Source organism: Brachyhypopomus gauderio, chromosome 15 (assembly GCF_052324685.1).
Source record: "Brachyhypopomus gauderio isolate BG-103 chromosome 15, BGAUD_0.2, whole genome shotgun sequence".
In the NCBI taxonomy this organism is placed as follows: Eukaryota; Metazoa; Chordata; class Actinopteri; order Gymnotiformes; family Hypopomidae; genus Brachyhypopomus; species Brachyhypopomus gauderio.
Window position 1 is genome coordinate 7,962,974 of NC_135225.1, and position 27,651 is coordinate 7,990,624.

A 27,651-nucleotide genomic window follows, 5' to 3' on the forward strand; every position below is an offset into this window, starting at 1 on the left:
ACGTCTATTGTCACTATATAGACTACTTAATTTTTTAATTCAGATTTCAGACACTATTAAACAAATAATGGAGAACACTAAATACTTTTATTTTTGTTTAAAACATTATCAGATGAAAGTAATTTAACGAATTTATGCAATTTGTACTGACTACCAACCTTCTGTGTAGAGCTGATTATCTTTGGGCAAATAATAAGCCAATGATTGACAGATTTTTCATAAACAACAGATTAACATTGTTTTAGTGATATATCCCCCCCCCCCCCCCCTCCCCCCAAATTCATAATGATCAGGCCTTCCTTCAGGCCAGGCATTGCAGATGACTCTATGACACTTCATGTAACAAAAAGAAAAAAATCTGCACCTTCAATTTCCCACTTCTCTTTAACCAACACGACTATGACACATCATTCACAGGCTTATTTTTATGGTTGTGTGCTGTTTCTGATGAATTAATAAACAATATTTCTTTATCAACAGAAACACATGTATTTGCCATATTGCAAATGTAAACCGCTGTGCATCACGTTTCTAATCTGACTTGTTTAACTTTCTATTCTTGACTCATCTCTCTTTTAGCAAAGGAACCTAACTTGAAGGTTTATGCTAAAAGCCTGCCACCATGACTCTGTGAATATTACAAGCCAAGTCAAAATAGTAAAATCTCTGGGTATGAAACCATCTTCCAATGTTCACAGTGAGCCCCTAAAGTGCATCTGCTGATCTATATAAATCAAATCCAGATAAGACAGCAAAAACCTCAAATACAATCAGCCCATACAGAATAGATTAAGTTGGTCTACAACAATAAATAAATGCCTGTGTATTTAAACTATGTAAAAGCTTTGCTTACAGTTGGTGGTATTTCGAACATTAAAAATACATCATGACATAAATGGCATTATGATGCACAACACCGCAAAACAGGTGATATCAACAGGTTACTACAGTGAAAAACCATATATGCCAACAGAAACCCAATCATGTGACGCTTATGAATAGTACTGCAGGGGATAACCGGTCATTATCATAATCTATAAACGTTGTGATTTTGCAATCAGGGATTCATATGTAGTCCAGCTCCAGTCTTGATCCTATGCAGAATATAAAGACAAAAAATGAGTTAGAACAAAAATAAAACATCCAAAGCCTCATTAATTTGCCTATATTGCCGATACGCATAAAACCCAATCGTTGGTATATATATTTCAGTAGAGATGTAAAAAACATTTTATCTTCAAATATACATTTAGTTTCTGCAATCTTTTCCAAAGAACCATTCCATAGCCAAAAAACCTTGGACAAATATATTTGCATTCCCAGATAGACCTGATAATGTAATATAGAAACTATATGCACTCATCCTAAAGTTGCTGAACTCACCTCTGGTTTTTCCTCAGTTGTCTCCTGCAGCAGACTCGTGAGCTGCCTTAAGTACTTCTGGTTCTCCTCCAGTAGATGGCTGACCGTTTCACTGGAAACCAGAACGATTTGAGGTCAGCTGTGGCAGGAACCACAAACACACGTACCCATCACACATGTGTGGTTCACTGCGAAGCCTTACCTATCCTGCTGGACCTGCAGGGACATCGGCAGGCGTGGTGAGCACGAGGGCTGAGGATGGGACCAGGCTGACAGGGAAGAGGACATCTCTGTGCTGTGGCTGCGGGTGCTGTTCTGGGCCTGAGAGTGCACACACATCCTCATTACTGCAAAGCAGCACTCACAAACTGCCTGCCATAAATTAGTGTGCACATTAATGCAGTGAATCCAGAAACCCTTCATAAGGACTGTTAAAGCGTAAGCCTTACACAGGCAATCTTCAGTAAGTGCCAGAACTCCCTCTGTCGTTTCATCTGCATCTGCATGACCGTGTTGTCTGCCTCTTTAATGTTGTCTAGGGTTTTCTCTATCTTGGGGAACAAGTCGATTATCTTCTGTTTGCTCAGCAGAATTTTACTGTCAAAGAAAACAAAAAGTAATATGTTAACACTTGGTGGGGCTTATGTAATTAGTTAAAATTAGTAGAATTTACATTTAAATTACATTTACGGCATTTAGCAGACGCTCTTATCCAGAGCGACTTACAAAGTGCGTACTTTGTATCAGAGCGTTTTAAGTACAAAGTGCTTAAAACTGGACCTGTAGAATATCAATATCAGTCAGTGATTGTCATTTAAACTTGAAGTTGAAAATTAATAATTTACTTATAAATAATCTGAGCAGTCTAGCTAAAATGTAAAACGGAGAATAATGATTCGTTCAAACAATTTTGTATTAAATATGAGTGGATAGACAAACACTTATTATAAAGTTTACTTATTATGATCTCAAGCCATCATTTTGAAGATTTACCTGAGATGTGCATAGAGATCCTTAAGTACTTTGTCCTGATTCTGCACAGTCTGAACGATGACCTTCACCATCTCAGAGCTGTCACTGTAGCCATGCTGAGGGTCATTCACTGGAGGAGAAGCACAAGCAAGTGAAACCTACAAACCTGTGTTAATGTTGCTACATTAACCGGGCGTCTTTATTCAAAAGCCAAAAGGCCCCATGACCAGGGCAGCTAAATCTGTGATTAATGAGCAAAGATGGCAGGTTTAAAGTGCAAGTTTCAAAGCGTACCTTTGCATTTTGCCTTCAGCTGTTTGTAGAGCTCAACAGCTTTCTCCTCACTAGAATGACAAGAACATAATAGTGTTTAATTCAGGAAAATTTAGACATGTGTAGTTTATAGAGAATAGACAAAAATGAATATTTACAGCTGCTCCATGACGTCTCCTTGGCGGCGAGCATATGGACTTCTCTGAAGCTCAACAATCTCAGAGTGCAAGGCCATAATCTCTTCATCTAGGTGGCCAATTTCCGCAACCTTTAAGAAGACAAATCACACAACCTCGCATTACTGCTCGTTCAACTTCATAAAACATTGTGCATACTTTTTCATTACTCCTAGTAACAAGTAACGCAAGCTACAGAGGATACACACATATACACGTTGGTTTTAAGAATTCAGCACTAAATTGTAAATCACACCTGTCCAAATGCAGCAGCTTTCTCTTCATTGTCCTGCCAAGCCTTTAGCATCTTTTCAGAGGCTACAGATAGCAAAAGATCAGTTTAGATCTATTTCTGTTGAACAGGTTTCTATTTAAAGAGTCCAACTAAAGGAAATCACAGAACTTACATATTCCATACTGCATCTGATCACTGTACTTCTCCAGATCATACTGTATGCTACTCTTAAAGAAATCAAGCTTGGCTTTCAACTGCTGAGAATACGAAAACATGAGATTCTTGAATCTAGTGAGGTTGGTGTTGTATCGAAGAAGGCTCAACCTAAAAGGAGCAAGGATGCATAATCCAAATGTGAGATGATTAAAGCCATGGAAATAAATTAAACATAAAGCGTAATCTATGCGGGAACGGGATTTAATTTAATGGACATACATGGCAGCTCTTTGGCCTTGGAAAAGGCGGCTATAGTCCTCTCGAAGGCCACAGACATAGCTCACCGCCTCACCCCAAACTTTCTTAAGAGCACTCAGGGGAAGCTGAGTCTTTGTCTCACGTACTAAAAATAGAGAAAACTCAACTATGATGAACACAGCCTAGTGCCAGTTTAAAAAACATGTATAAATACAACTGAATGATCATACTGAGAAATGCACAATTATGGATACCTACCAATGAAATTGACACTATCTGGAAGTGGCCTGGGAGTAAACGGTCCAGAGTACTTGGTTAGGCTCTTATCAAAAAGATACACTATGTAGCTGTCCCATCCTCTCTAGAAGCCAAAAGTAAACAACATTGGGGTCAGTTTTAAATCAACTTTACACTGGGGGGAAAAAAAGAACAGAAAGTGTAATTGTCTTACAACTCCATCCAGGACACACTGTGCTGCAGGCTTCCTCGGGTCCAGCATCACACCGGTCTCTTGTAGCAACTCTTGATTCAGGTGCTCGATTCTCGTCTCCACCTCAAGCCTCTGCTGAAGGGAGATGAGGCCTTCCTCAGGCCTCAGCAGGAAAGAGTGAACCTGAGTTGTGGTCATGTTCAGGATGTGCACAACCTAAAACAAAGGGACGTGCCATCAGCCGTGAAAACCTTCTGCCGGCGTGGATCGATTACAGGGCTCCGTCAAAAGAATGAAGAAGCCCATTGTTTGTGGTGCAGAATGGCAGACCTTCATTTTAAGAATGTCTTCAAGAAGAACAAAGCACTGTGGCTGTTTAGTGTCTGAGTTCAAGGTTCCTCCTCTCTGAACTGGGTCCCACTTCAGCATCACCTGTAGCAAGGACTCCAGGGGCTCCAGCAGTGTCCTGGTGGTATTGCATTCATCATTAAGCCTCATTCATGTAGTTCAAGCACTATGTCAGGATCACTGATATCAAGCAAAAAAAAAAGATCCAGCTTTGGTGAAAATTTTGGTTACCTGCTAAGATTATTAGGGTAAGGAAGGTGAGTTGAAAATCTAACTTCCCCATTCATATCCTCAACAGCCATAATGTCTTTTGGGCCCTTGTTACGCACTTTGCTTGTCCTAGAGAACAACGATGTTATTAAACCAATATTAAACATACATAAGACACAATGTTCAGTCAAAAAATATGTTGCATGACCAAACCTTACAGGAAAAATTACTGTAAAACAGTAACTAAGTTATTGCGTGACACATTCTGAGCAACTAGTTTTCTGTGAGACAGAAGCTTTAAAAAAATTAAAGTCCCTGAATCTTCATTTGCAAAGAAGTCAGACTCTGCATGTTTGTCTAGATGAACTATGAATTAATCAACAAAACAATCTGAATGGGTATTTCTCAATTAATGACTAATGCATAAATGTTTAAAACTTTTGGAGGCACATACCACTGTACAGGCTGCAGGTTGTGTAGAAATGGGCGAAAACCACAACTACACTCAAAGATCATTGTGCCAAAACTCCAATAATCCACAGTGACTGTGTATGGCTTACTTTCAAACAGCTCTGGGGCCTTAAAAACAGAAAGATGTCAAACTAGTGCCAAACAAATGGAAAGCAAGATCAGAAAGAGAGAACACAGATTCATGTATGGCACAGATTGAAATAAAGGACTAAAACAAGCTTTTATTATGACCTCTCAAAATGCATACATGGATAATCACGTAATTGTGACAAAGGCAGTGGTCTCCAGCACAGTTATACCGAATACTTCCTAATTCATTTTTTAATAAAAGAAAACCTACCAGATACTGTAGAGTGCCCACAAATGATGTACAAAGACTCCCTTGATCCAAATCTTTGGCATAGCCCAGGTCTATAATCTTGTGGACCAGCTAAACACACAGATAGAAACATTTTTTCCCAAATTTCCAACAAATGGCATTACAATATACATACAAAACATCACATACCTTTCCGTTGATGTCTTGAAGTACAATATTCTCGGGTTTTAAGTCTCTGTGAATAATTTTGTTTGCATGGAGATATTGAATTCCTGAACCTATTAAAAAATTAAAAAATCAACAGCTTAATAACATAAATTTTACTGCTCAAAGGCATTCAAACCATAAAAGGACACTGTAAAAGATGATACATTACCAACATCATTGAGTAAGGATAGCACCTCGCTTTCTTTTAACCCACAGCAATTTTCCGGTTTGCTTAACAACTACAATAAATCAAATGACATGATGGAGAAAAAAAAACCACAATCTCTCAAATCAAATGATAATTACACTAACTATAATGAACTAGACAGGCAAAATATGGTAAGACTGTAGGGCACCTTACGAAGGTCTCCCTTGGAACAGTATTCCATGGCTAAAAGTGGCAAGTCATTCAAAGCAATGTGCTCCATCTCTTCAGGCACATCTCTTGCTGTCACCACATTGATGTTGTTCAGTCTAAAATAAGGCATAAGGAAATATTTTAGTTTTCTTTATGAACCAAAGGTAAATAAAAACCTCTATTCTTAACATTAAAATAAATACTTTTTCATGATCTGTATTTCTCTACTCCATCTGTCTTTATTCTTTGCATTGAGCTCTAGTCGACAGAGTTTCACTGCAATCTTCTCAGCGGTTTCCTGCATGAAACAATTACAAAATTATTAAACTGATTTCAATTGTAGTTAGATATTTACACAAATATGTAAAGCACATGATACTGTATGTATTAAAAACCACCACTGTATCTTCAACGAGGATGTTTAAAAGTGAATCAGGCATAGGTTAATGCAATGTTGTATCATTATAACAGAGCAGATAAAAAAAACTATTTAATAAATTCCACACCTGATGTTGATATAGATAGACATGACCAAAGCCTCCTGTCCCTAGTCTTTCTTTCATAACCCAGCATCCACAAACTTGAGACTGTTTGAAAGGAGGTTTCTCCATCTGCAAAAAAAAAAAAAAACATCACAAAATAGCTCTCACTCACTAAAGAGCCATCACTTATTGGAAAATTATTTTAGCCAACAAGCAATGCAGCATAAATCGTTTCAGCATTGATTCCTAATCACCGGTTAGTTGTGTTTTAGACTATGAGGAGAATTTAGGAGTTTGTCCTTAAGTTAAATGTTAGTAGTATGAAATCATCCACTATCCACCGTATTAACCAGCGTGTCACTTTATGAGTGAATCGAGCTATATTCTCAGCTAGTATTGCCCTGTCACTGCTCTTTGACAGGTACCTAGATCACCTTGCTTTTACATTTAACCACATTTATCAGAGACTCTTATCCAGAATGACCTGGTTAGTTCGTGTTATAATACTGTCATGGGTGCCATGGCTTTGGGTCAGGTAATGTTATTAACTAGAGGCTTAAATTACATTTCTATAAACATTTGAGTGCTTCATTTAGGTTTTACATTAAAGCTAGACGTCAATACTATACAGCTTTAAAATTAACTAAGATTATCTTACCTTTGCTTGGCTTGGCTCACCAATTTATGTTGTTAGCTTGAGCAAACCGACCACATGTGTCGAAATTTGAAGAATTTGATAGCCAGTTGAACCCTCTATTTCACCGAGAATAGCGACGACATCCACTCCATTTTAAAACATGTTATATTTCCGACTATAACCTTGCGAGAGGTACCTTGTTGAGAGCTAGCTAGCCAGCCAGGTCAGCTAGCCAGCCAGCTAAATATACGTAAACAACTTGAGGCAGTCCAGTCAATTAGGTAGCTAGCTGTATGTAGCAATGTAGCTAGCTATCTTATAAAAGTCAGCTCCCCATTACACTGCTTGTCATGAAAAACGAAATGTGTTGAAGATAACCAATACAGGTAAACAAATATAACGGAGATGAAAAAGGAAGAACACCGCACAGTCAGTTATATCAGATGCTACTGAAAACCACACTACACACAGCTAGCTAGCTGCCTAGCTAGCGATAGTACTCGAAATCGAAACAAGCGTAGTGCGCATGCGCACAGTAGTCGTACTGCCGACAAGCCTCAGAGCTGACTTGGAATGTGTTTCCCAAAACACTGATCAACACAAACGTATTAGATTATAGGCTCTCTTTCGTTTCACAGGTATGGCATATTCACGAAATAAACCCTGGTCTGGTTAGTGCGCCTCTTTTTCGTACAAGTTGTATAAAATAACAACCTATTTCTGGAATCTGGGGAAACATAACAGATTAGTATGTCACAATAACGAGAGTTTCCCATAATAATAGTTATCCTGTTTATATTATTTAAAAATTTACATAATATTGCTTTTTCAATCTCAAAGTTTCAGTATCAGTATAAATCTCATAATCGTATAGCTTAATCTCATACTTAGGAGGCAAATTCATTAGATAGGCGATTTCGTTAGAATTTTCACCAGAGGCTTATTCTGATTAATCTGCATTGGTAGATTGGTACAGTTACCGAGCAAGTGCGTGATCCATCCACTTACAACATCTGAGTGGTGTTCACTTCTTTCTTGGCATTAAAGTATTTACCCTTCTGTTGAATGATGATTGATATGCCTCTGACATAGTGACTGAAATGTAATAAAAATACAAGGAATTGAGGACAAGTGTCTCAGTTTTCAAAGTAAAGTTACTTTAAAGGCCATTGTTACATCCGAATGTCACTCCTTGTATTTCTGTGGTTGTGGATGAGATACTGGAATATTTTGGAAATTCTTTAAAAGTATATTACAAATTTACCAAAAGTATTTTCAATTGTTGTCATGTTATTGGGAATATTTCAAATTTTAATATTTAGTTTTTCTTTGCTGTGATTTTCTCATGCTAGTAACATTATCTGAGTCAGTGATTACAAAAACAATTTTCTTTGGTACTAGATGCTGTGGTCTTATGTGTTCCTGTTTTGTTCATTGTTGTGACATAAGTGTAGGATGTTTCATACTGAAAAGGAAATCGTTTCAGACGATTAACATGTTTTTTTTTCACATACAAAAATGTTTGGTCACATAAAATTAAAACTATTATACTGTGATAACACTGTAATCTAATTGTCATGTCTAGCTCCAACCCCACCTGTTCGTCCTGTTTGTCTAAAGTTTAGCCCATTCTGTCTGTTACCCGTGTCTTTGTTTTTGCTATCCATGTGCCTCAATCTGTCTGCCACACCCCCTTGTTTATAGACTCGCCTTCCTAGATGTGTATCAGCTGTTCCTAGTTCTCTTTGAGTTAGTTGGTATATTTGTACCTCTTTTGTGGAGTCAGTGTGTTTTTTTTTTTTTTTTTTTTTGGTCAATGATGTATTGTGATAGTTCTATGTTGTGGATGTATTGTGGTTACTTAACTCGGTTTCCCTGGTTCTATGTTCCGGTTTGTACTTGGATCTCTGTTGGTTTCTGTATGTATTTGGTGTAGTCTGGTTTTATGTGTAGTATGTGTAGGTGGGCTGTTTGTATCCCTTTTGTGTAGAGTTTCAGTCCTACTCACATTATCTGTCCTTCTGGTTCCCTGTGCATGTACCTATGTTATTGCCTGTTTGGTTCTGCCTATCATGTCAATATGGACCAGACGCTCTGAGCAATGTTTCCAGTACATTGTTGAATATATGCCACGAAGGATTAAGGCAGTTTTGAAGGCCAAAGTGGTCCACCCTGGTACTAACAAGGTGTACCTAATAAAGTGGCCGGTGAGTGTATATATTCAACAGCAACCAAATCAATTAAAAGGCAAACCTCAGTCATAATACCAGGTAACAGAAATATAGTCTAAATCCAAATAACCAAACACACACAATGTCAATATTCGCTACAAGCCAAGAAATCCACCAAAGCCAGCAGGAGATCGCATCTGTCTTGTAATCTGACCAATCAGGAACGGGCTTGAAGATGTGCTGGGGCAGCAAACACATCTGGAGATCCAAAGGGGCGGAGCTACACCTGCTGATGCAGTCTGACACAATTATACACAAGACCCATGTGGCATTGTAACAATGGTTCTGTGATGATGATTTTCCTATTAATTGCATAATTCATTCTTAATCTATTCTAAGACTGTTGCTAAGTATCTGAAATGGATGGGAAGTCTTTTCAGAGTAGATGTGGGTGTAAAATGATCTTATTTTTACAATGTGAAAATGAATTCTAAAGTTTTTTATATAAATTATATATGAATAATTAATAAAACATATGAGGGACAATTTTATGTAATCACTAGAATGCTAGTAAAAAACAAAGAGCTTATAGTCTTTTATAGAGATGTGTGGTCCAGGATCTCATTTCTCTAAAAGCTTTTCCAGTTCTTTACACTCTAACCCTTGATCACCAAGTTGTGATTTCATTCACGTTTGTTATTAAATGTGTACAAGATAAACAGAGCAGTGTAACACTGGAACTTTTCTGATATGTTGAAGCGGAAATAACAGCAAGCACCTGCACATTTCATGAAGCATATGTGATGATGTCATTCAGCTTCAGGCTCTCTTAGCCCCCACCCCACTCCCACCCCACACCTCAAAGAAAATCCCCATATCCCCAAGCTATTCATGCCATATGTGGTTAAAACAAGAACACTTTGTGCAAGTGTAATTTGATTTCAACATTTCAAATAGGCTAACTGAAAACAATTTTTTGGAGTCTAATTTGGACTGCACAGGACCATGCTTATTTAAAGTTCATATATTTAGTATTGTACCTTTGTTCCATTCTTCAACGGATCCAGACTTAATCTGGGACCTTTTTGAAATTTTAATAGACCTAAATTTCCAATCGTTTTCAAGTGTAAAACTATTAATATATAAGGTGTAGAGACACTGACCACATATGCGTACTGGTCAGCAATACTGAGCACTGGTGATGAAAAAAAACACCTTATTTGGACCCTTTCCTCTTACACTTATTCATTGTGAAAAGAGGAAGGCATTGAGTCAGTTCTCATGAATCATCTCTTAACTCTGAAAATACCCTATATGCCTCAAACAATACAAGACACGTTGGTCTTCCTTTGACCCGCCTATCACAGAATGCTATATAAAAACAGGAAGCCAGCAAATCTAGAGACAACACACAGTCTAGACAGAGTTCTCGCTACAACTGCAGGGTTAAAACAGCAAGGAGCGCAGGGTAGCTGCTCTAAGACAAGCCATCACATTTATTTCTTAAAGGTAAGCACTGCTTCTTTATACACATTCAGTTTTCATTTTCCTGCAAAGGTTTACTTACAAGTGTGAAATATAACACTGAGATTTTTCAAATAGGTACTGTAGAACAATACTTTCCTGTGACGTTATTGTATATTTAGGATGTTTCAAATATATTTTCCAAGGTCCACCTCAATGCAAGCACTTTACATTATTACTTTAGATAATTGACATGATTTAAAAATAGTTCAAGTGAAACTAAAACTGATTTATTTATTGGACTTTTCTATGAAAAAGTGTTGTATTACCGTGTAAACGTTGTATTACCTTTATTCAAAGTAACTATGCAATACAATAATTTAGATGCCTTTTTAAAAATTTGTGCTTAGGACAAAAGATTTCAAAACCATCGTAAAGATACTATTTTACCTTGATGCAAAAATAATGCATTTCAGAAACACCATATTAGGAAGAGAGCTGCTTGCGGTCAGGATGAAGTTGCTGATCATGTTATTGATGGTGTGGGCGCTTCATGATGTTGCTGCGGTAAGGATTTAAAAAGCAGAAGTAGTTATTTCTACTTCCTAACACAGTTTTAAAAATAAACTCCTTTTTTTCCTTCTGGTTAATAACATTTCCATTCTTTCATACCTTCATACTAAAGCACAAGACATGGAGAGACAGTATTTTTCGACCTGTGAGATACAGCCAACAGCATGGTAGAGACAGCATTTTTCGACATGTGAGATACAGCCATCAGCATGGTAAACATCTATCGCCACTCAATTACTACTACTGCTCCTAATATTAATAATGTTCTTATTATGTATCGCAAACTAAGTTTTGTACTTTACGGAAGGTTACCATAGAAATAATATTTAATTAAGTGAGAGAAAAAGATAAAGTATATAGCAAATAATAAAATTAAATAGGATTTTAAAAATAAAATACAGTGAGAAATATTTTACATAAAATATAAAACAAAGAAAATAATAAAGTACTAAAGTAATAATTAAAGTACAGTAATAATTAAAGTACAGTAATAGTTACTTGTCTCTATATCTTTATTTTTTATACTCATTTACAAAGAATCTGGTTTGTTTTCAGAATGTGCTGTGTCCACATTTACTTTTCTGAGTGCTGATTTAGATGTCTTTTATTATCAGATTATCCTCCAGAGTGTGTTGAGGACGGTAGTAATGGGAGTGAGTACAGAGGTACAATCTCTGTCTCATCCAGAGGACACAGATGTCTCAACTGGGACAAATATGAACGACTAGGGGCTACTGCTCGGACCCAAGGCCTTGGATCACATAAATACTGCAGGTACACCACAGAACTGCTCCTCAGCTTACAATCTGTCCATGCTGAACTTATATTACATCCACTCAAAAAAAGAGAGAAAGAATAGAAAAATAGTGCAAAATTCAATTCCGAAGAAGTTAGAATTATAATAGAGATATACAATTAAAAACATGTATGTGGGATGTTTTATCTTATGCATGTAAATATTTGAATAATTACTAACTAAATAATTAATACACAGAAACGTTCATTAGTTAACACATCGCGTCTGGCAATGTGCTACTTTTGCATATTGACTTTTATGACATAGTATCAAAACAATAGTTTCCGCATGATGGAAGTCATTGAATTGGCTGTAAGTTAAGACTTAATCACTCAGTCTCTTTTTGTGTTTAACCGAGTAGTGGGGAAATTCCCAGTCTGTGGGTCATGCCTATAACATCTTTAAACTAGAGTCTTGACGTCAGGAGGTATACCTGGTGTAGAGCCACTGGACAAATGTTAGGGTGGTATTGTAGGTAAACAACGAGAATTTTACAGATTCATTCTCAGTTGAAGAACATTTCTCTTTCTCTCTGTTGTAGATGTGTACAGTGTTGTTCTTAAAACTTTCCCTGTCCTTTTAGAAATAGGTACACAGTTGAGCTTTAACCGCAGATATGTGGAACAACACCCTTTGATATGCTACTCTTCTTGTATTTTAGTTGTTCGCTTCATTTGCGGGTGTGAAAATTTTACTATGTGGCTAGTTTTGATTACTAACTGTGTTGCCGGTTGAATCATCTAGAAATAGAAACGTGTATCCTTTTGAGGTTCACGGGTTGTCTGCTTTGCTGTTGACTCCTCTGACCACTTCCTTTAAAAAAAACCTTAAAGTTTAGGAAGACTGGTGTGGCATGTGAGTCACTACAGCAAGATAATGTTTTGACAGAAAATGGTACCTGATTTTACACGTTTGTGCAATCGGCCTGACCATTGACTATGCTGGTTTTGCAGGAACCCAGATAACAGCCCCATGCCATGGTGTAGGGTCAAGAGGAACTGGAGGGTTGTTCGTGAATTCTGTAATATTCCACAGTGTCAAGTTAAGCCAAGTAAGTTGAAAAGTACACCCAGAACAAGACAAGAACCAATACAAACATGTAGAAGATTTGCTTAATTCCAATTGACTACATTTTGTGCTTTCTTGGTGATTTATTGAGCCTCTATTGTATTACTATATTAAACTTTATTATTCCTTTCTGAACCAGCAACGAATTTACATCAACTGCAGCAAGACACTGGTAAGTTTAATTGTACCTACTTATTCACATTTGCAGTAGTGTGTTTTACATTTACATTGCATATCTGCTTATTTTAATAGCCTGATGGAACTGATCCGTTTTGCCTTTCCAGAAGAAACATGTGGTGAACATACTCAGAAATACAAGATTGTAGGGGGTCTAAGGTCAACGGTGGAGGCTCAGCCCTGGGTTGCATCCATCTTCAAAGGTCAAGGGTTCCTGTGTGGTGGCACGCTCATCGCCCCCTGCTGGGTCCTCACTGCAGCACACTGCTTTCCTGAAGGGTACTACGAGACTTCATAGATTAACACTATTGGAAGACCACTGAAAACTATTTGGTGTTCTTATCAGGAGCATATTTAGCTCATGACAAATCATTGTTTTGCAGTATATGAAACATGTTGCTTTTTTGTCTTAAAACAGCGCACAAACAAGCATCCACCGATACTTTGTCTATTTGGGGAAGAATGCTGTCAATGAAACTAATCTTAGCAAGGAGCAGACATTTAAACTGGCCAAACTGGTCATTCATGAAGACTTCACAGGAATTGATTATAACAATGACATAGGTATGTGTTTAATTACCTACTTAACTATCTATGTATTTGACTAACTACTTATTGCATGGAGTGACTGATTCCCATTAATGGTTTTGCCTGGTTCAGCTCTGCTGCAGATCGTGGACAGCAGTGGAAAATGTGCACGGAGGACGAACTCAGTGAGGACTGCCTGTCTTCCCCCTGCCGATCAGATGCTACCTCCTGGCTCCTTCTGTAATATTGCAGGCTATGGCAGAGAGGAGAGCAGTAAGATAAATATTCAACTTTTATGCATAATGTAACCACAGTATACCTTTTGTAATAATAATAATAATCAGAAAAAAAGAATTATACAAAGTGCAATATACAGTTTTATGTCTTAACTTGTGTTATTGCATAAGGTTTAGTAGAAATGTAGGGCAGTGTTTCATGAGCAATCGTATGAGAAGCACTGGCATTTTTCTTATATACATTAATTTATTACATTAAATTGATCTTTAAGCTGTTAAAAATGTAACAATTTCTAGAGTTGTGGTTTAATCTACATATTTCAAGCATATAAAGCACTGAATGTTTTGTATTTGCCTCTCTTCAGATTCAGTGTTTTATTCACGGTTCCTGAAGGAAGCTCAGGTTAATCTCATCTCCCAGAGTTTTTGCCAGAGCAAAGACATTTATGGGTCAGAGGTCACAAATAACATGTTCTGTGCTGCCAGTTCTGACTGGACACAAGATGCCTGCAAGGTAAATTGGTCAAAAATCTGTCACTGGTTATTTTCAACCATTGTTATACTTTGGCTGGATCGAGTTTTCATGAAAATAACATTTAATTAAATATTTGATTGTTTTCTCATTAGCTTACGTATTTTGTAGCTTTGATTGTTTGTTCATTAGCTTAGCTCCTCCTCTCACTTCGTATTGCACCCATGACAGGGAGACTCGGGAGGCCCTCTGGTGTGTGAAGTGGACGGCCGAATGTTTCTCTTTGGAGTCATCAGCTGGGGCCGTGGCTGTGCTGGTCAGTTCAACCCAGGTGTTTACACAAAGGTCACCAACTACAACCAGTGGATTGCAGAGCACACGAGGCTACCCTCCTTCACCAGAGGTATCATGTACCCACAGAAGGATTAGTTGTGCACAAGGTGGAATCTACTTTGTTGCTACACAGATAATATTTTGCACCTTATAGAGTGACTATATCATGTCCGTTTGCATCAGGTGATGAAGATTGTAATTCGGGCCTTATGTACTGGTGTCACCCTTTAGTCTCATAAGCTTTGCTAAGGATTGCATTATGATCTAAAGTCTGAATTTATTTCTAAAGGATGGGAGAATTATCTTTTGTGATACTATTCTCATTCTGCTCTGTTTGTAAATTCATTTCACATTCAAGCAGTGTTGCTGTGTTTATAGTTAGAGGCTTTAGACCATCCATGAATCCTTTACATTTTCTATATTTATTTATTTATTTAATATATTTTCTTTAATTTAATTTTCATTTTTATTACCATTTAGTCTTATGGTTCTCTCACAGCAGCTAATCACACTCTATATGTATTCACATATCAGTCTGTTTAGAATTAAATTGTATATATAAGGCTTTAAAAAACAAAATTTGTTTGTTTTATAAATTTGTTTGTTTGTTTTATAAATGCTTCAATGCTTCTTTTTAGTTTATTCATTTGTTTGCATACTGCATTTCATATATTTATGTGGTATTTATTTTTAATAATGTATATGTAACATATATGCAGGCTGGATCCTGTTGAAAACAGATTTATAGTAATGATCTTTATTGTATGGTTCTGATAAATGAATCGTAAATTATCATGAAGGTTAATTAATTTGTCATCAGCATATAATTGCTGGATCACAAAAATGTTCAGTAAATCTAGTGTACTATAATTCCTTCATGTTCTGCAATGTTTCTCACTGATCTGTCATAAACTGGCTTATATATTTATTCTCACATGTTCATTGTGCACCCTTCACTGAGCTCATCCAGTGTGTGCCAGTGGGTAGTTATATTAGTTTATTTATTTTTGCTGGATAAGAAGGAGCTGGGCTACTTTTTTCACATAAATCTGGCATTGTCATATGGATTTTCTGAGTAATCAAAAGATGATTTTTAATTTGAAAACTATTCTGGACATAGATAAAGAAATCTACGACAAATAATATTTTACTCTCGCTTGTAATGAGTGAGTGAAAATTAATTTGATGTTCCCAGAGGATTTTATCTTTAACTCAAGTGGAGTAAAGTGGAGTTCATTAAATCATTTCAAATAAGCTCTAATGTTGTTTTCTTTTCACCCCTACCTTTAGACTTTTAATTAATCTTCATTGTAAAATTATAAATGTAAGGTCATAAAATAAGTTAACAATTAAAGTTAAATAGGTTTCCTGCCACTTGAATTTCAGTCTGCATTAGTCTGATAGGACTTTAGTCTCTTAAATTGCTTTAATCTCCACTGGAGGGAGCCATTTATAACGGTTTCAAAACTGTTATAGGCCTATGTATCGTTTATTCCAACAACATAATCAACAAAAGTAATACATATAATATTTTAAAGCATAAGATAAACAAATTAGAAAAAAATATTACCCAAAAAATCCCCAACAGTAATTTTGCACCATGCTTCAAAGCATCCACAGAGATGCCTCAAAAACTGAGAAGGGACTTTCACGCAATAATAACCAATGCCATATCTGATTTATTACTGATTATCATTTTTAAACATGTTAAAACTCAAGGCATGGAGAAAGACTTCTCTAAATACACCAACTGCTGTATATTGCCAGAGCCCAGCAGAAACAGACAACCAGATGTGACTGCATAGCAAAGCTTAATGAACAACCTGCTTTATCTGTTAAACACAGTATACTTATTTAAAGGAGTACTCAAGAAGTCCCACATAAACTCTGAAAGTCAGCCTAATTTGGAAACATATTGGGAAAGACAGTGCACATAAGTCTGTATGACTAACAGTATATTAGGATAGAGTGCATATACTGTATAAGGTAAAACAAATGTGGATGATAAATTTTATCTTGTCAACTTTATTTTTATCTCAACTGCTTCTGAAGAGGAGAGAGAGCAACAGAGTGATATAGAAATACTGTGTGTGTGTGTGTGTGTGTGTGTGTGTGTGTGTGTGTGTGTGTGTGTGTGTGTGTGTGTGTGTGTGTGTGTGTGTGTGTGTGTGAGAGAGAGAGAGAGAGAGAGAGAATGAGAGAGAGAGAGAGAGAGAGAGAGAGAGAGAGAGAGAGAGAGAGAGAGAGAGAGAGAGAGAGCAATGAAATGACTATACATCATCCTCTAGGGTGCATTTGCAACACTGCAAATATGGTCAGGCCAGCAGCAGGCTACTAGAAGACATAAACAAATTCAAAATGTTTGGGGCAAAATGCAAATATTAAAATTAAAATATAATTTCTAAAAATCAAAATATGACTAAAGTCATTGTATTAATATATAAAGTAAAAGATTCACTATCAGATATTTAAGCCAGTCACTAAGTAGAGATATATTCTGCATGCTTGTCATTAGAAGGCATGTGCAGTGTGTGTGGACGAACACTTAATGCATGTATGCTGGTAAGAAGATTCTACTACCTGGGGGGAGGGGGGGTGTCCAGAAGGCATCGTCAATTTAAAGAAACATGTTGGAGCCACACCATTAAGAGAACTATTTTTAATATTAAAAAAATTTTTTTTTACAAATTCTGCATGATTTATTGCTGTCAATATTCAGAAGCATCATACACAAGCACAAGGGAAGTGAAAAAGCCTTGAACGTTCTTAGTGAGACTTTTACTGCAAGGCTTTTAAATGACACGGGCACTCAGATGCTTCAGTGGAAGCCCTGATGTTACTATAAACAATTTACATTAGAATGGCGAGGTACTCTTCTGCTCCTTCACACTCAATCGGGCCATATTAGGTAGTTACACATTTGCTTTGTCTTTGCTAGCAGGGATCGGGCTGGTGCCCGATAACATTAGAAAGGCGTTTTCATGCAGGCCTACTAGGAAACTTGATCTCATTATATGCTGTAAGCTGGTATCACTATGATGTATTCCATGTCACAGTCTGCAGCAGCTGACAGCTCTGGCACTCTTCCTCACTCTTCCTCACAGTCTCTCTCTCTGATGAGCTACACATGAAGCCTTGATTATTTTGAGCATTTTTATGGATATAATGTTTATGGATATATGGACATACTTGTTTATGGATGTAATTATGCCACTCTGTGTTGCAATGCCACCACAAAAACCTTTTGATAACACAAATAGCTACTTGCAAAATATAAGAATATTAAACAGAAGCAAAACCCAGAATACTCTGTCTTTAAAGGTATGAACAATCACAGTCTTGCAAGATGTAGTAGCTACTCTGAACCAAAACTCCTGCAGGGAAAAGTCTTATTGTAACACATCAAGGTATTATAGAAAGCTTTGAAATATGCATTAAGATAGAGTAAAAATGATCAGTTACACACTGGTTTTCATATCCATTACAAAATGTATACAAAAGTAAATAAGTCTTTGGCATCTTTGATTGAAAGTCATTTAAGGCCACCGCAAACTTTTAATGCAGAAAAATCGTTTGAGAAATAACATCACTAAAGAAAGAATTTCATTAACAAGAATGTCACCCCATCCAAATAACAAGTTCTATAATAATTCTGTTCCTACTTTACTGAACACCAGCAGAATATAAGCTCATAAAGCACAGGTGCCCGGGATCATTGAAACAGCGGGTTATGTATGGACCTTCTCACTGGGTTTTACCGCTGGGTATCAGTTACTAAGTGACGGCTTTAATCTAAGCACTGCTATAATTTAGTCATATGTAATCCATGGAATCCTCACTTCGTAACTCCAGTTCAGCCCATTTTTGGGCATAAACATGCGTGACGTGGTTTGGGATGCAAAGGTAGGGTGGGGTAGCTGGGGGTGAAAACAACGTCAATGCGCACCAATCGCATCTGCGCCCGGCTGGTTAAACCTTCTCCCTTATTGGCTGGAGAGCCGTGATTCTGTTTTTGTCGTGCGTTTGCTTCCACTTACCGGGCGGCTGTCCACAGAAGCCGTCGGTCGGTGGGAGTGCGACTTGGGGATTTCGCTGCATGAGGGGAGTAGCCCTGGGAATAGACGATCGGATTGTGTTGTCCTTGAAGATATAACTGGGAGATACGAGTCAAATTCACTGTTTTGTGCGAGCACGTGCCCTTTGCCCACTTGAGTTGAGGATATTCAGACTCCACGATGCCGGTGTTTCATACTAAGACGATAGAGAGTATTCTGGAGCCGGTGGCTCAGCAGATATCCCACTTGGTCATCATGCACGAGGAAGGCGAAGTTGATGGCAAAGCGATCCCTGATCTTACAGCTCCCGTGGCTGCGGTGCAGGCAGCTGTCAGCAACCTCGTGCGGGTGAGACACTATTTTGACTTGTGTGCTTGCCTGTGCATCAGTTACAATTTTCGAGCTCTCTGTATCCTGCGTGAGACCATGTTTATTTTTTTCCCCATTACTGGCAACATATACAGACGTGAGCTTCGTTTTCCTGAGGGAAACTTTTTCAGTGTTGGGGCAACTTCAGTGTGTCCGTGTGTTATTTGACAGGTTTGATTACACTATTTAGAAGAAACAGCAATTTTTTCAAGTGGTGGGCAAAGGTGAACGTACCTGATTGTGTCAGAAGAAGTTGACAGTGTGTTATTAGAAGTTGACAACAGAGACTGGTAGAAACAGTCAAATGGGAAACATGGTGTTAGAGTGTATTTATCATCTTTGCATTGCAGACTGTCAGCAGTGCACTTTTGTTTGAAGTGCAGAGGGGGTTCCTTATCTTTTTAGTATGCAGTGATACCATTTCTAGAATACACATGGGGCAATTGGGGCAATCGTCATATTAATCATTTTGCATTTAAAATAATTAAAGTGACAAACACTTAAGGCAGAGTTTCCAAGGAAGAGCTTTAGTGATGAGTTTTAAGATGGGTGCTGCGATACATCAGGGAAACCAAGCCTGCGCCAAATTTCTCATCTTAGCACTAATATTCAGGTCATGTTTTCAAGAAATTTCAAAAACAGAATCATTAATCCCACAAACTTCAGGAAGGCCTTTTTCTTTTCTCATCGTGTCCACAGCAACGAGACACGGTCCAAATGGTATGCTCCCATTTTGGGGTAACCACAAACAGACTGACTGCACTTACTTTCACATAAATGTAGTTAAAACAGCTACTTTGTCAACATTAATAACATTGGCTCAGTTATTTATCATCTACATGTTAGAAATTATGCTTAGAGTTTGTTCTGCAATATATATACTTGGGGTTCTCATTTGATGTCACGAAGAGGCCAGATTGACACCTGGATTGGAATACTGATCACCACGTGCACGTGCAGTCCTTAAAGTACACAAGGCATAAGCATGGAGTGGGCTACTGCATTCACCATGACACCTGTGGGTGGTCTGTCATTACAGGGATGCCAAATCGCTTAAAGCTGTTACTCCCTCACCAGAACTCTCTGTTAGAAAGAGCTAATGGAACCACGTGTTTATGAGCTGGTCCTGCTGATAAAAAAGAAGCTAAGTAAAGACATAAGATTGCATTACTTTTGATGACAGCTAGTACTACTGAAACACCAATGAAAAGACAACGAATGCTGCTGCATTGCAACCACAAAAGGCAGCGTCACTGTTGTTTATCGCATGCATGAAAAGGAGTATTTCTAAACATATCAGTGTTCACTTGGCAAGCTTGGCTGTGTGGTATGATATCTACACATTTTACAAATTACAAATTTGTAACCCAGTTATGAGGATCTTTAATGAGCATTCAATGAAACGATGAAACAGAATAGACATGCAGCCACAATTGTAACTAACATTGTTTTAAAGCCTCCATTCAGGGCTGGTGGTTCGTGCCTTAGTACTGTTATCCGCATTCAGTTTCCAACTGTACCATGTGATGCCTTTGTGGTCCTAGAGGAAACTGCTTGTTTGAGCAGGGTTCCTCTCTGCCCTACTGGTAACTCGCACACCAGCTGGTCTGGAATCTGGCTCTCCTACAGTAGCTCTGTCTTTGATCATGGTGAAGTGCTTCACACTGATGTCTGTACATTTATTCAGAAAACTGCATTGTAAGACTTCGTTCACATGGAGAGCTCTCTGGGGGAGAGTCCTCTGGAATCAGTGTTGTTTATTGTATAAACAACTAAACAAGGACTAACAGGAATTTAATTAATTAATTTAATTAATCATTAAATGGTTAAACAATATATTTTTTAATGCAGTATAATAACCATGTGATGCTCAAACTGACTAGTAATATTATTTTTGGCTGTGCTGGAACTTCCGTAGCTGATACAAATTATTTGTATACAGTAACATGTACAAGGGATTGGATTTCCATGTGAAGTAATTACATGTGTAGCAGATAGGATTTACAGTAAGTTCAGAAAGCTTTTGGAAGTCTAACAAATAAAGTGGAATCATTATGTAAGACTTATTAAGCACTATTTGTCACCATCGTTAGTAAATGTTTGCAATGCAGCTCCTCACTAACAAGTTGTCAGACTATGAATGCAAAAACATTCATACACTACGCTGAACTTTCTCTTTCCGCTGTTAAGACTTCCTGTTGCTCCCTTTAACAGTAAATTTATTTTTCTTATTATTATCTACTTTGTAGCACGCTGTAATATGGCTGTAATATGGCATACACAGAATGACTGAATCAGTTGGTGCTTACTTGTTGAAAATCTATTTTTTTCTTTTTTGAAAGAGAAAAAAAAATTTAATTTATATTTAAAGTCCTCTAACAGCAGCAGGTCTATGATAATCGGCCAGTCTGTCAAGTGATGACTAGCACAGTCCCAGTGTGAGAAAGTATGGCTTTGTTTTTTGGGACAGACCTGCTGTGCTACCTTCAGTGTGACCTCACATCTTTATCCCTCCGGCCCTGTTGTCGCCTACTATAGCATTAGTGTTGTTAGCTCCTTACTCTCGATAATGTTGCAACAGACACTGTAGTTGCTGAAATCACAAATAGGGGGTGGACATAGGAGCACTTGGCCTATTTATTTACTGGAAGTAACACGGTCTCACGGTAGCAGGGTGGAGAGGGCAGTGCGTGACTCCCTGCCTGGAAGGCGAAAGTCTCAGGCGTCAGCGTCTTTATTGGAGACTCCAGAATACCCCCCCTTCCCCCAACACCCCTCCACCACCATTCCTGAGGCACCTGTTCCAGCCAAAGCATACCATGTACCAGCCAAGCACTGAAATACAAGGCTGAGTGGCTTTGTATAGATTCTGGATCTGAAGTTGGCCCTATCCTGGCTCTAATGCCACTTTTGCCAGGTGGTCTTTGGTTTCTTTGGCCATGTCTTACAAATGTCTCACATGTTTAAAAGACGTGCATGCAGTGCAAAATTGATTTGCATAACAAACTTAGATCTGTGTAGTCAAGCAAAACATACATATTACATGTGATTTGTTTTTATTTGCATTTCTATTTATATTTCTATCTTCTATCGTAGTTCCACTTAGTGGCCTTCTGGTCTCCGTTTAGTTTTCTCTATTTGATGTGTTTTATGTGGAAGGTACAGTATGCAATCATACGTGAACAGATAAGCAGATGCTTGAATCTACACAAGGACTTATAAGGCTTCATAAGGAATTATAAGACTTTATAAGGACCTATAAGGCTTCATAAGGAATTATAAGATTTATAAGGACTTATAAGGCTTCTTAAGGACTTCTTCAGAGCAGCTCTCATCCCATCTATTCCTCTCTTGTCCATGCGTGCTTTTTATGGCTTATGAAGGAGAGAAACCTTTGCGTCACGCAGGTCTCTGGCACAGAACACAGTCTGCGTGTCTGTCTACATCTTCCACTATGGCTGTCCACAGTCCTGGGTGACCGAGCTTGAAGACAAGGTCCCCATCCCCCTTTGGTCCCAAAGTGGTACTCACATCACTGGTGGCTAACTTGGACTCTTTCCAGTGGCGCAGAACTATATCTATGTCTGTTGCTAGTTTGTTTTTAACTCTTACTACTTGGTTGTGTCACACATTACTTTTAACACAGCCTCTAGTGTTTAGATACTTTCAGTCAGGTTACTAATAGGGAACTTTGTTACTTAGTTACAAACTACTAGACGATCCTGATTATCTTTAATTGCCTCTAATCTATAGAGTAGCAAAGATCATTACAAATTTCCTATTTTGTATTTCTTAATAGTAAAATTCTTAAACTAACATTTTCTCTAATTTTGGGTACAGCTTAGTGTTGTACAAACATGAAGCCTTCAAACAAACAACCCAACCTGGCCCTGCAGTCAACTGATTATTGAATTAAAGGGCCCTTATCCTACATATCTCAGTTTTCCTTGATGTCTACTTATAATGTTTTATGTGGCTTAATGTCCCCAAATAGTCACAATTCATAATCAGTCATAATAACAGTTTTACACAACCATTTTCCATCCTCTTTTTATCCCTTATAATTAAATAGGTTGCTTTTGTTACCGCACTGATATAAGATAAATGAGCTTGTATTCTGCCTCATTCAGCAAGATCACAGAGCTGAGTGATGTTAAACTGCTTATAGTTGGGGATATGTTAATGAGTGTACTCTTGAGACTTCAGAGAAATAGTGATTTCAAAACAGGATGTTTTTGCTGCTTAGGTTCCATATGTGGACTGTAGCGAATGGGAGAGTGAATTGTACTTCAAAAATACTTTTATTTCAATTCCATTTTAAATGATAGACGTCCCTAAAGTTGCTAATTGTAACATAGGTTCAAACTCTTACCTCTGTATTTTATAGAGAGAAGATGATTCTGCTTTTGAGGTTGGAAGAGCAGCTACCTAGAAAGTTTTGTCTGTGACTTAATAATTTGTTCAAAATTCTGCATATGCAGCTGGATTTCAGCCCAGAAGCCTTTTCACTCATCATGGTTTACAGTGAGTGGAAACCTTTGAACGGTATGGGTAGGGAAAAAGTATAATTGATTGTGATGTCCAAGTAGAAGAATCCATTGTTTAAAATGTTCACCCATTTTACCCATAGCACGGTAGCCGTCTGTACCATGTATTATTAAAAAACAGATGAGTTTCTGGATTTGATTACTTTTTTCTTTCAAATTCATCATTCAGATTAATCAGGCTTTTTGTGCAAGACACCTTATCTTGTCATGAATTATGTTTATGAAAATGCCATCAAATTTTCCACTACAAAGAGCTCTCATCATCCCTCTCCATGAAAAGCTACCGTTACCATACAAATCTGAATCCATTTTGCTTAGCTCTTAGGAACCTCAAATAGGAACGATTGCAAATGGGCAATAATTTTGATACTAATTATACATACACAAATAATTTTTTGTGTATGTATGTCACACTTGTGTACATACATACACAAGTGTGAAGAGAATGTAAATATTCATCACGCAGTTTGTCATTATGATTCATTGTGATATAATGGCAGGTAAAATACATCTAATTGCACATATATCAATCTGCACTTTAATTAGATTGTATCTCAACGTATTAGAACTCTTGATTAATGCTCAACATTTGGCCTCTAAACCTCCCTTGTATTTAAACCTGAACAGAGAGCTAGGTCTTGCTAGATTCAGTTATTAGGTAGACTTCATATTATCATGAGAACAGCTGCTATAAAAACTGTAAATGAGTTTTAATTTAAATTAATTTTCAGTATTTACATCCAGTCCCCTTGTTTGCAGTATTTATAGGAAGCACGTGTACTGTTAATGAATAAGGTGATTGAGCATGCATAGCTTTTACAAAGACTAATTTCAGTTCCATATTGTTTGTTAGTGTTACTGCTTATTCGTATTATGTGCAGGTGAAATGCTTACAGTCTGGGTCTTCAGCTCCATATGCTGATTGCTCAGGATATCTGACAGTGGTATGATTGACTGGCCAGTGGGCAGCTGACGACCTCAGGTGCTCTCCAACAATCCATGATCACATCACTAAAGTGCACAGCTTCTGATCAAACAACCCTTTTAATGGATCTGCAGGTCACTAATGATGCATTGTGTGCACTTACATCAATTATGCATAAAAAAAACATCAATTCATCAATGTCACCTGTGTCAGATTTTTTACAGCCTACACTTTATTGCTAGAAGCATGGTATGAAAGTTGCCTGTGTTTGAATTGCATGCAAGGTTGCAAGGAACCTTTTATGGACTACACTTATGTAAGGAGTCTTCCTTTAAAGGAAGTGTGTCTTCAAGGCGGTTGGAGTAATCAGAGAGAAATGCTTTTGCAGCTTGAGAGTAAACAGACAGCATATGGCTCGAGAAGGGAAGCCTTCGTTATGGAAACCTTCACTGAAAGAGAACTCCCCACTGCCTGTGTCAGTGTTAACTCGCACACTGACAGCTCACTGCAGGTACTTTTAAAATTTCCCTTTAATGGGAATGCATGCACAGAGGCAAACGTTCACTAATCTTACAAATAAATAGGAATTCGTTTTCCACACCGGCTCAGGTACTGAGTTCACATGTTCTGTGCCTACAGAAATAATGGCGTTCATTATCATGTTGAAAAAACACTCACTCTTTTATAAAGTTGCTGATATCCTGAGGATGACTGAAGTCATCTGATTGATCAGGTGTATCCTCGACTGTTGTGAACAGGTCAAGAAGTAGATGCTCAAGTGCCCTATGCTAAGCGAATTATGCTTTTCAACCATGTAATTGAGCCTGCACTATTTATTAGAGACAACAACGCATTTCTCTCTGCAGTGGGTAGTACAACCGGGATTCAAACCTGAATCGCTGCTTTAGGGTCCCAGTTCTGTTGCTCAGCTTGTGCCGGGTGTGCTTAGAGAATTTTAAAGATGCTTAAAAGGACTTTCCTGTACTGAAAATAAATCAGTTAATGAAGGCTCATTATCCAGCTTTCCATGGCAGACCTACTAGCACTGTGTCAAAAGCTTTACTTGACTTAATCAGATAAGGATATTAATGGTTCTAATCTTTACCTGACTTAATAGAGTTGTGTCTCATTCACTGGTTAATTCTGCACTGGTTTAGTATGCTGGTGCAGCTGTTTTATATATACAAGTTAATATTTATAGTTTGTCATTGGTGACAAAACTGAGTCAGAGTAAGATTCTTATACAGCTTTAAATACAGCGGACATATCAAATGTAACCCACGTAGGTGGCTTGAGTACAACATGACCTGGGTGTTGTCATTGTGCCAGTGGTGTTCCTAAATAAGTAGTACATATGATCTCATTATCAAAGTATTGCAGAAGACACACCACCATACATGCTATGTTCACTGAGAAGAAACTGAGAACTGTCACCACTGGATCCAGTGTTACAATCCCAGTGCGTAAAACAGTGGGTTAATACTGCAGTGCCTTTGCTGTGGATTGAGGATGTGGTGCCAGTGCAGAGACACATTCTTCAGATCATTTTTTAATAATTATTGTACTTCCTTCCGTGATTTTACAGCTAAGATGGTGGAGATTCCAAATTCATATGCTAACTGCCCCACTGGTACTATGCACAGATCTAAGGCACTGTAGACTAAGAATAACCATTTGGAATGCAGTGCCTGGGTCCAGTGTCCCTGGTGTTGGGTGAAATGGGGGCCCCCTGTGAGGGGATTCCTGTATCCCACTGTTGGGTAGAGGTTCTGGGGTGCTGAGAGTGGATCTGAGATTGGGCAGAAAACACCTAGTCACCATTCAGTTTGCTTCATCCTCTCTTATCCTACTCTACCTGATCTGGGCACCTGAGAGGTGTTATTCGGGGTGGTCACAGTTATTTGGGGTGGTCACACAGTTGATGGACACCTTAACTGTATGATCTTATTGCTGTTACTGTGGGCTTTGCGTGCCAAACCAGTTGAACAGCATTCCTTTAGTGTTTGGCCTGTGCTGCTGTTTGGGTTGGCCTCTGTCCACCTTCATACACTCACACCACTCTGTGTGTCTCGGTACATGTGTGTATGTGTGTGCATCCTGCTCTTCTCCCTGACCCTGTTGACATTTCAAACCGACATTTCCAACCAGCTGGATATAAAGCATTATATTTATATGAGAGAGAGAGAGAGAGAGAGAGAGAGAGAGAGAGAGAGTATTCAAACTACACATTGGGTCCATATTTGTCATTTTTAATATATCAGCATTGACCGATATCCGTGTTTGTAACTCTGATTTAAAGTCAGGCACGTCTGCGGTTGCCCCGTGTCACTGGTGCAATGGAAGGTGTTGCAGGTGAAGGACCCCAAGCCAAACCTTTTGAAAGACAAAGAAACACCACACCTGGTAGATAAATGTTGAAGTTAAAGGCTTAAATTATGATATTTTTAAGTCCTAGTAAATATAAAATGTTCAGGAACTGGCATAATGCTACAGCTGTCAAACCAGCAGCTTGCTTGCTTAACATATTAGCCCCAATGTTATAAGTTAGAGGTGCACAGCAACCGAAATTAATATTCCTGAAACATAGTATTTGCACTAAAAGAGATTTTTGATGCTGCTAATTCAATTGCACTAAAACATTTAAAAACAAGTTTTTGTTCACTGTTGGTTACTTGAGGACTTTGTTTTATATAAAAATGAATAAAGTTCTCTTCGAAGCACTACTATTATTATTACTATTATTAATTTTTTCTATATTTTGTTTTTTATTTTTTATATTTTTTAGCTTAATTGATTTTTATTTAAACAGATAGTTCGCCAGTGTTCAATAAATTATTATGTTAATTTTAATTCATATATATATATGCTTATTTTTAGAAATAAGTTAATATATCTCAAGTGTGTCTGCTGTGCATGTCACAAAGCCGCTTTTGTACCTTGACATATAGCAAAAGAACAGATGAACGAAGGGCCATGTTGTCACGTTGAGGACCCCGGCCCCTCCCCTTTGGGCGTGTGTATACGTGGTCCACGTGCTTTGTCT

At 37.8% G+C, this 27,651-nt stretch overlaps 3 protein-coding genes across 6 annotated transcripts in view; 2 read left to right on the forward strand and 1 right to left on the reverse strand.

Annotated features, from left to right (window-relative positions):
• Positions 1-67: 67 nt before the first annotated feature.
• Positions 68-7,443, reverse strand: chuk (component of inhibitor of nuclear factor kappa B kinase complex). The gene is made up of 22 exons (XM_076973762.1): positions 6,916-7,443; positions 6,282-6,386; positions 5,979-6,073; positions 5,774-5,891; positions 5,587-5,656; positions 5,400-5,488; positions 5,232-5,321; positions 4,875-4,999; positions 4,442-4,549; positions 4,193-4,328; positions 3,884-4,078; positions 3,691-3,793; positions 3,454-3,577; positions 3,191-3,342; positions 3,040-3,101; positions 2,766-2,875; positions 2,629-2,678; positions 2,356-2,464; positions 1,812-1,959; positions 1,565-1,683; positions 1,384-1,474; positions 68-1,094 (listed from the first exon to the last, which is right to left on the reverse strand). Exons 2-22 carry the CDS (start codon positions 6,384-6,386, stop codon positions 1,035-1,037), a joined length of 2,259 nt encoding a protein of 752 aa, XP_076829877.1. The 5' UTR covers positions 6,916-7,443; the 3' UTR covers positions 68-1,034.
• Positions 7,444-10,458: 3,015 nt separating this feature from the next.
• Positions 10,459-15,970, forward strand: plaua (plasminogen activator, urokinase a). The gene is made up of 11 exons (XM_076975419.1): positions 10,459-10,574; positions 11,006-11,096; positions 11,215-11,314; positions 11,717-11,876; positions 12,852-12,949; positions 13,106-13,138; positions 13,251-13,422; positions 13,562-13,707; positions 13,804-13,944; positions 14,273-14,421; positions 14,611-15,970. The coding sequence occupies exons 2-11, from the start codon at positions 11,043-11,045 to the stop codon at positions 14,806-14,808; spliced, it is 1,251 nt and encodes a 416-aa protein (XP_076831534.1). The 5' UTR covers positions 10,459-10,574; positions 11,006-11,042; the 3' UTR covers positions 14,809-15,970.
• A 2,724-nt stretch (positions 15,971-18,694) lies between these two features.
• vcla (vinculin a) overlaps positions 18,695-27,651 on the forward strand; it is a 36,313-nt gene continuing 27,356 nt past the window's right edge. For 2 of the 4 annotated variants that reach the window (XM_076974605.1, XM_076974606.1), the window contains exon 1: positions 18,695-19,115. In XM_076974605.1, coding sequence (XP_076830720.1) covers positions 18,948-19,115 — 168 coding nt within the window. In that variant the 5' untranslated portion in view covers positions 18,695-18,947. The remainder of the gene's footprint in view (positions 19,116-27,651) is intronic. The other 2 variants (XM_076974607.1, XM_076974608.1) reach the window with 1 other exon arrangement.

Excerpts from the sequence above, each read along its gene's own strand:
- chuk (XM_076973762.1), bottom strand. The coding sequence starts at position 6,386 with ATGGAGAAACCTCCTTTCAAACAGTCTCAAGTTTGTGGATGCTGGGTT. Across the intron at positions 5,000-5,231 it reads TGGGCACTCTACAGTATCTG|GCCCCAGAGCTGTTTGAAAG; the intron begins GTAGGTTTTCTT and ends TCTGTTTTTAAG. Across the intron at positions 4,079-4,192 it reads AAGACATTCTTAAAATGAAG|GTTGTGCACATCCTGAACAT; the intron begins GTCTGCCATTCT and ends CCTTTGTTTTAG.
- plaua (XM_076975419.1), top strand. The coding sequence starts at position 11,043 with ATGAAGTTGCTGATCATGTTATTGATGGTGTGGGCGCTTCATGATGTT. Across the intron at positions 13,708-13,803 it reads TGATTATAACAATGACATAG|CTCTGCTGCAGATCGTGGAC; the intron begins GTATGTGTTTAA and ends TGCCTGGTTCAG. Across the intron at positions 14,422-14,610 it reads GGACACAAGATGCCTGCAAG|GGAGACTCGGGAGGCCCTCT; the intron begins GTAAATTGGTCA and ends CACCCATGACAG.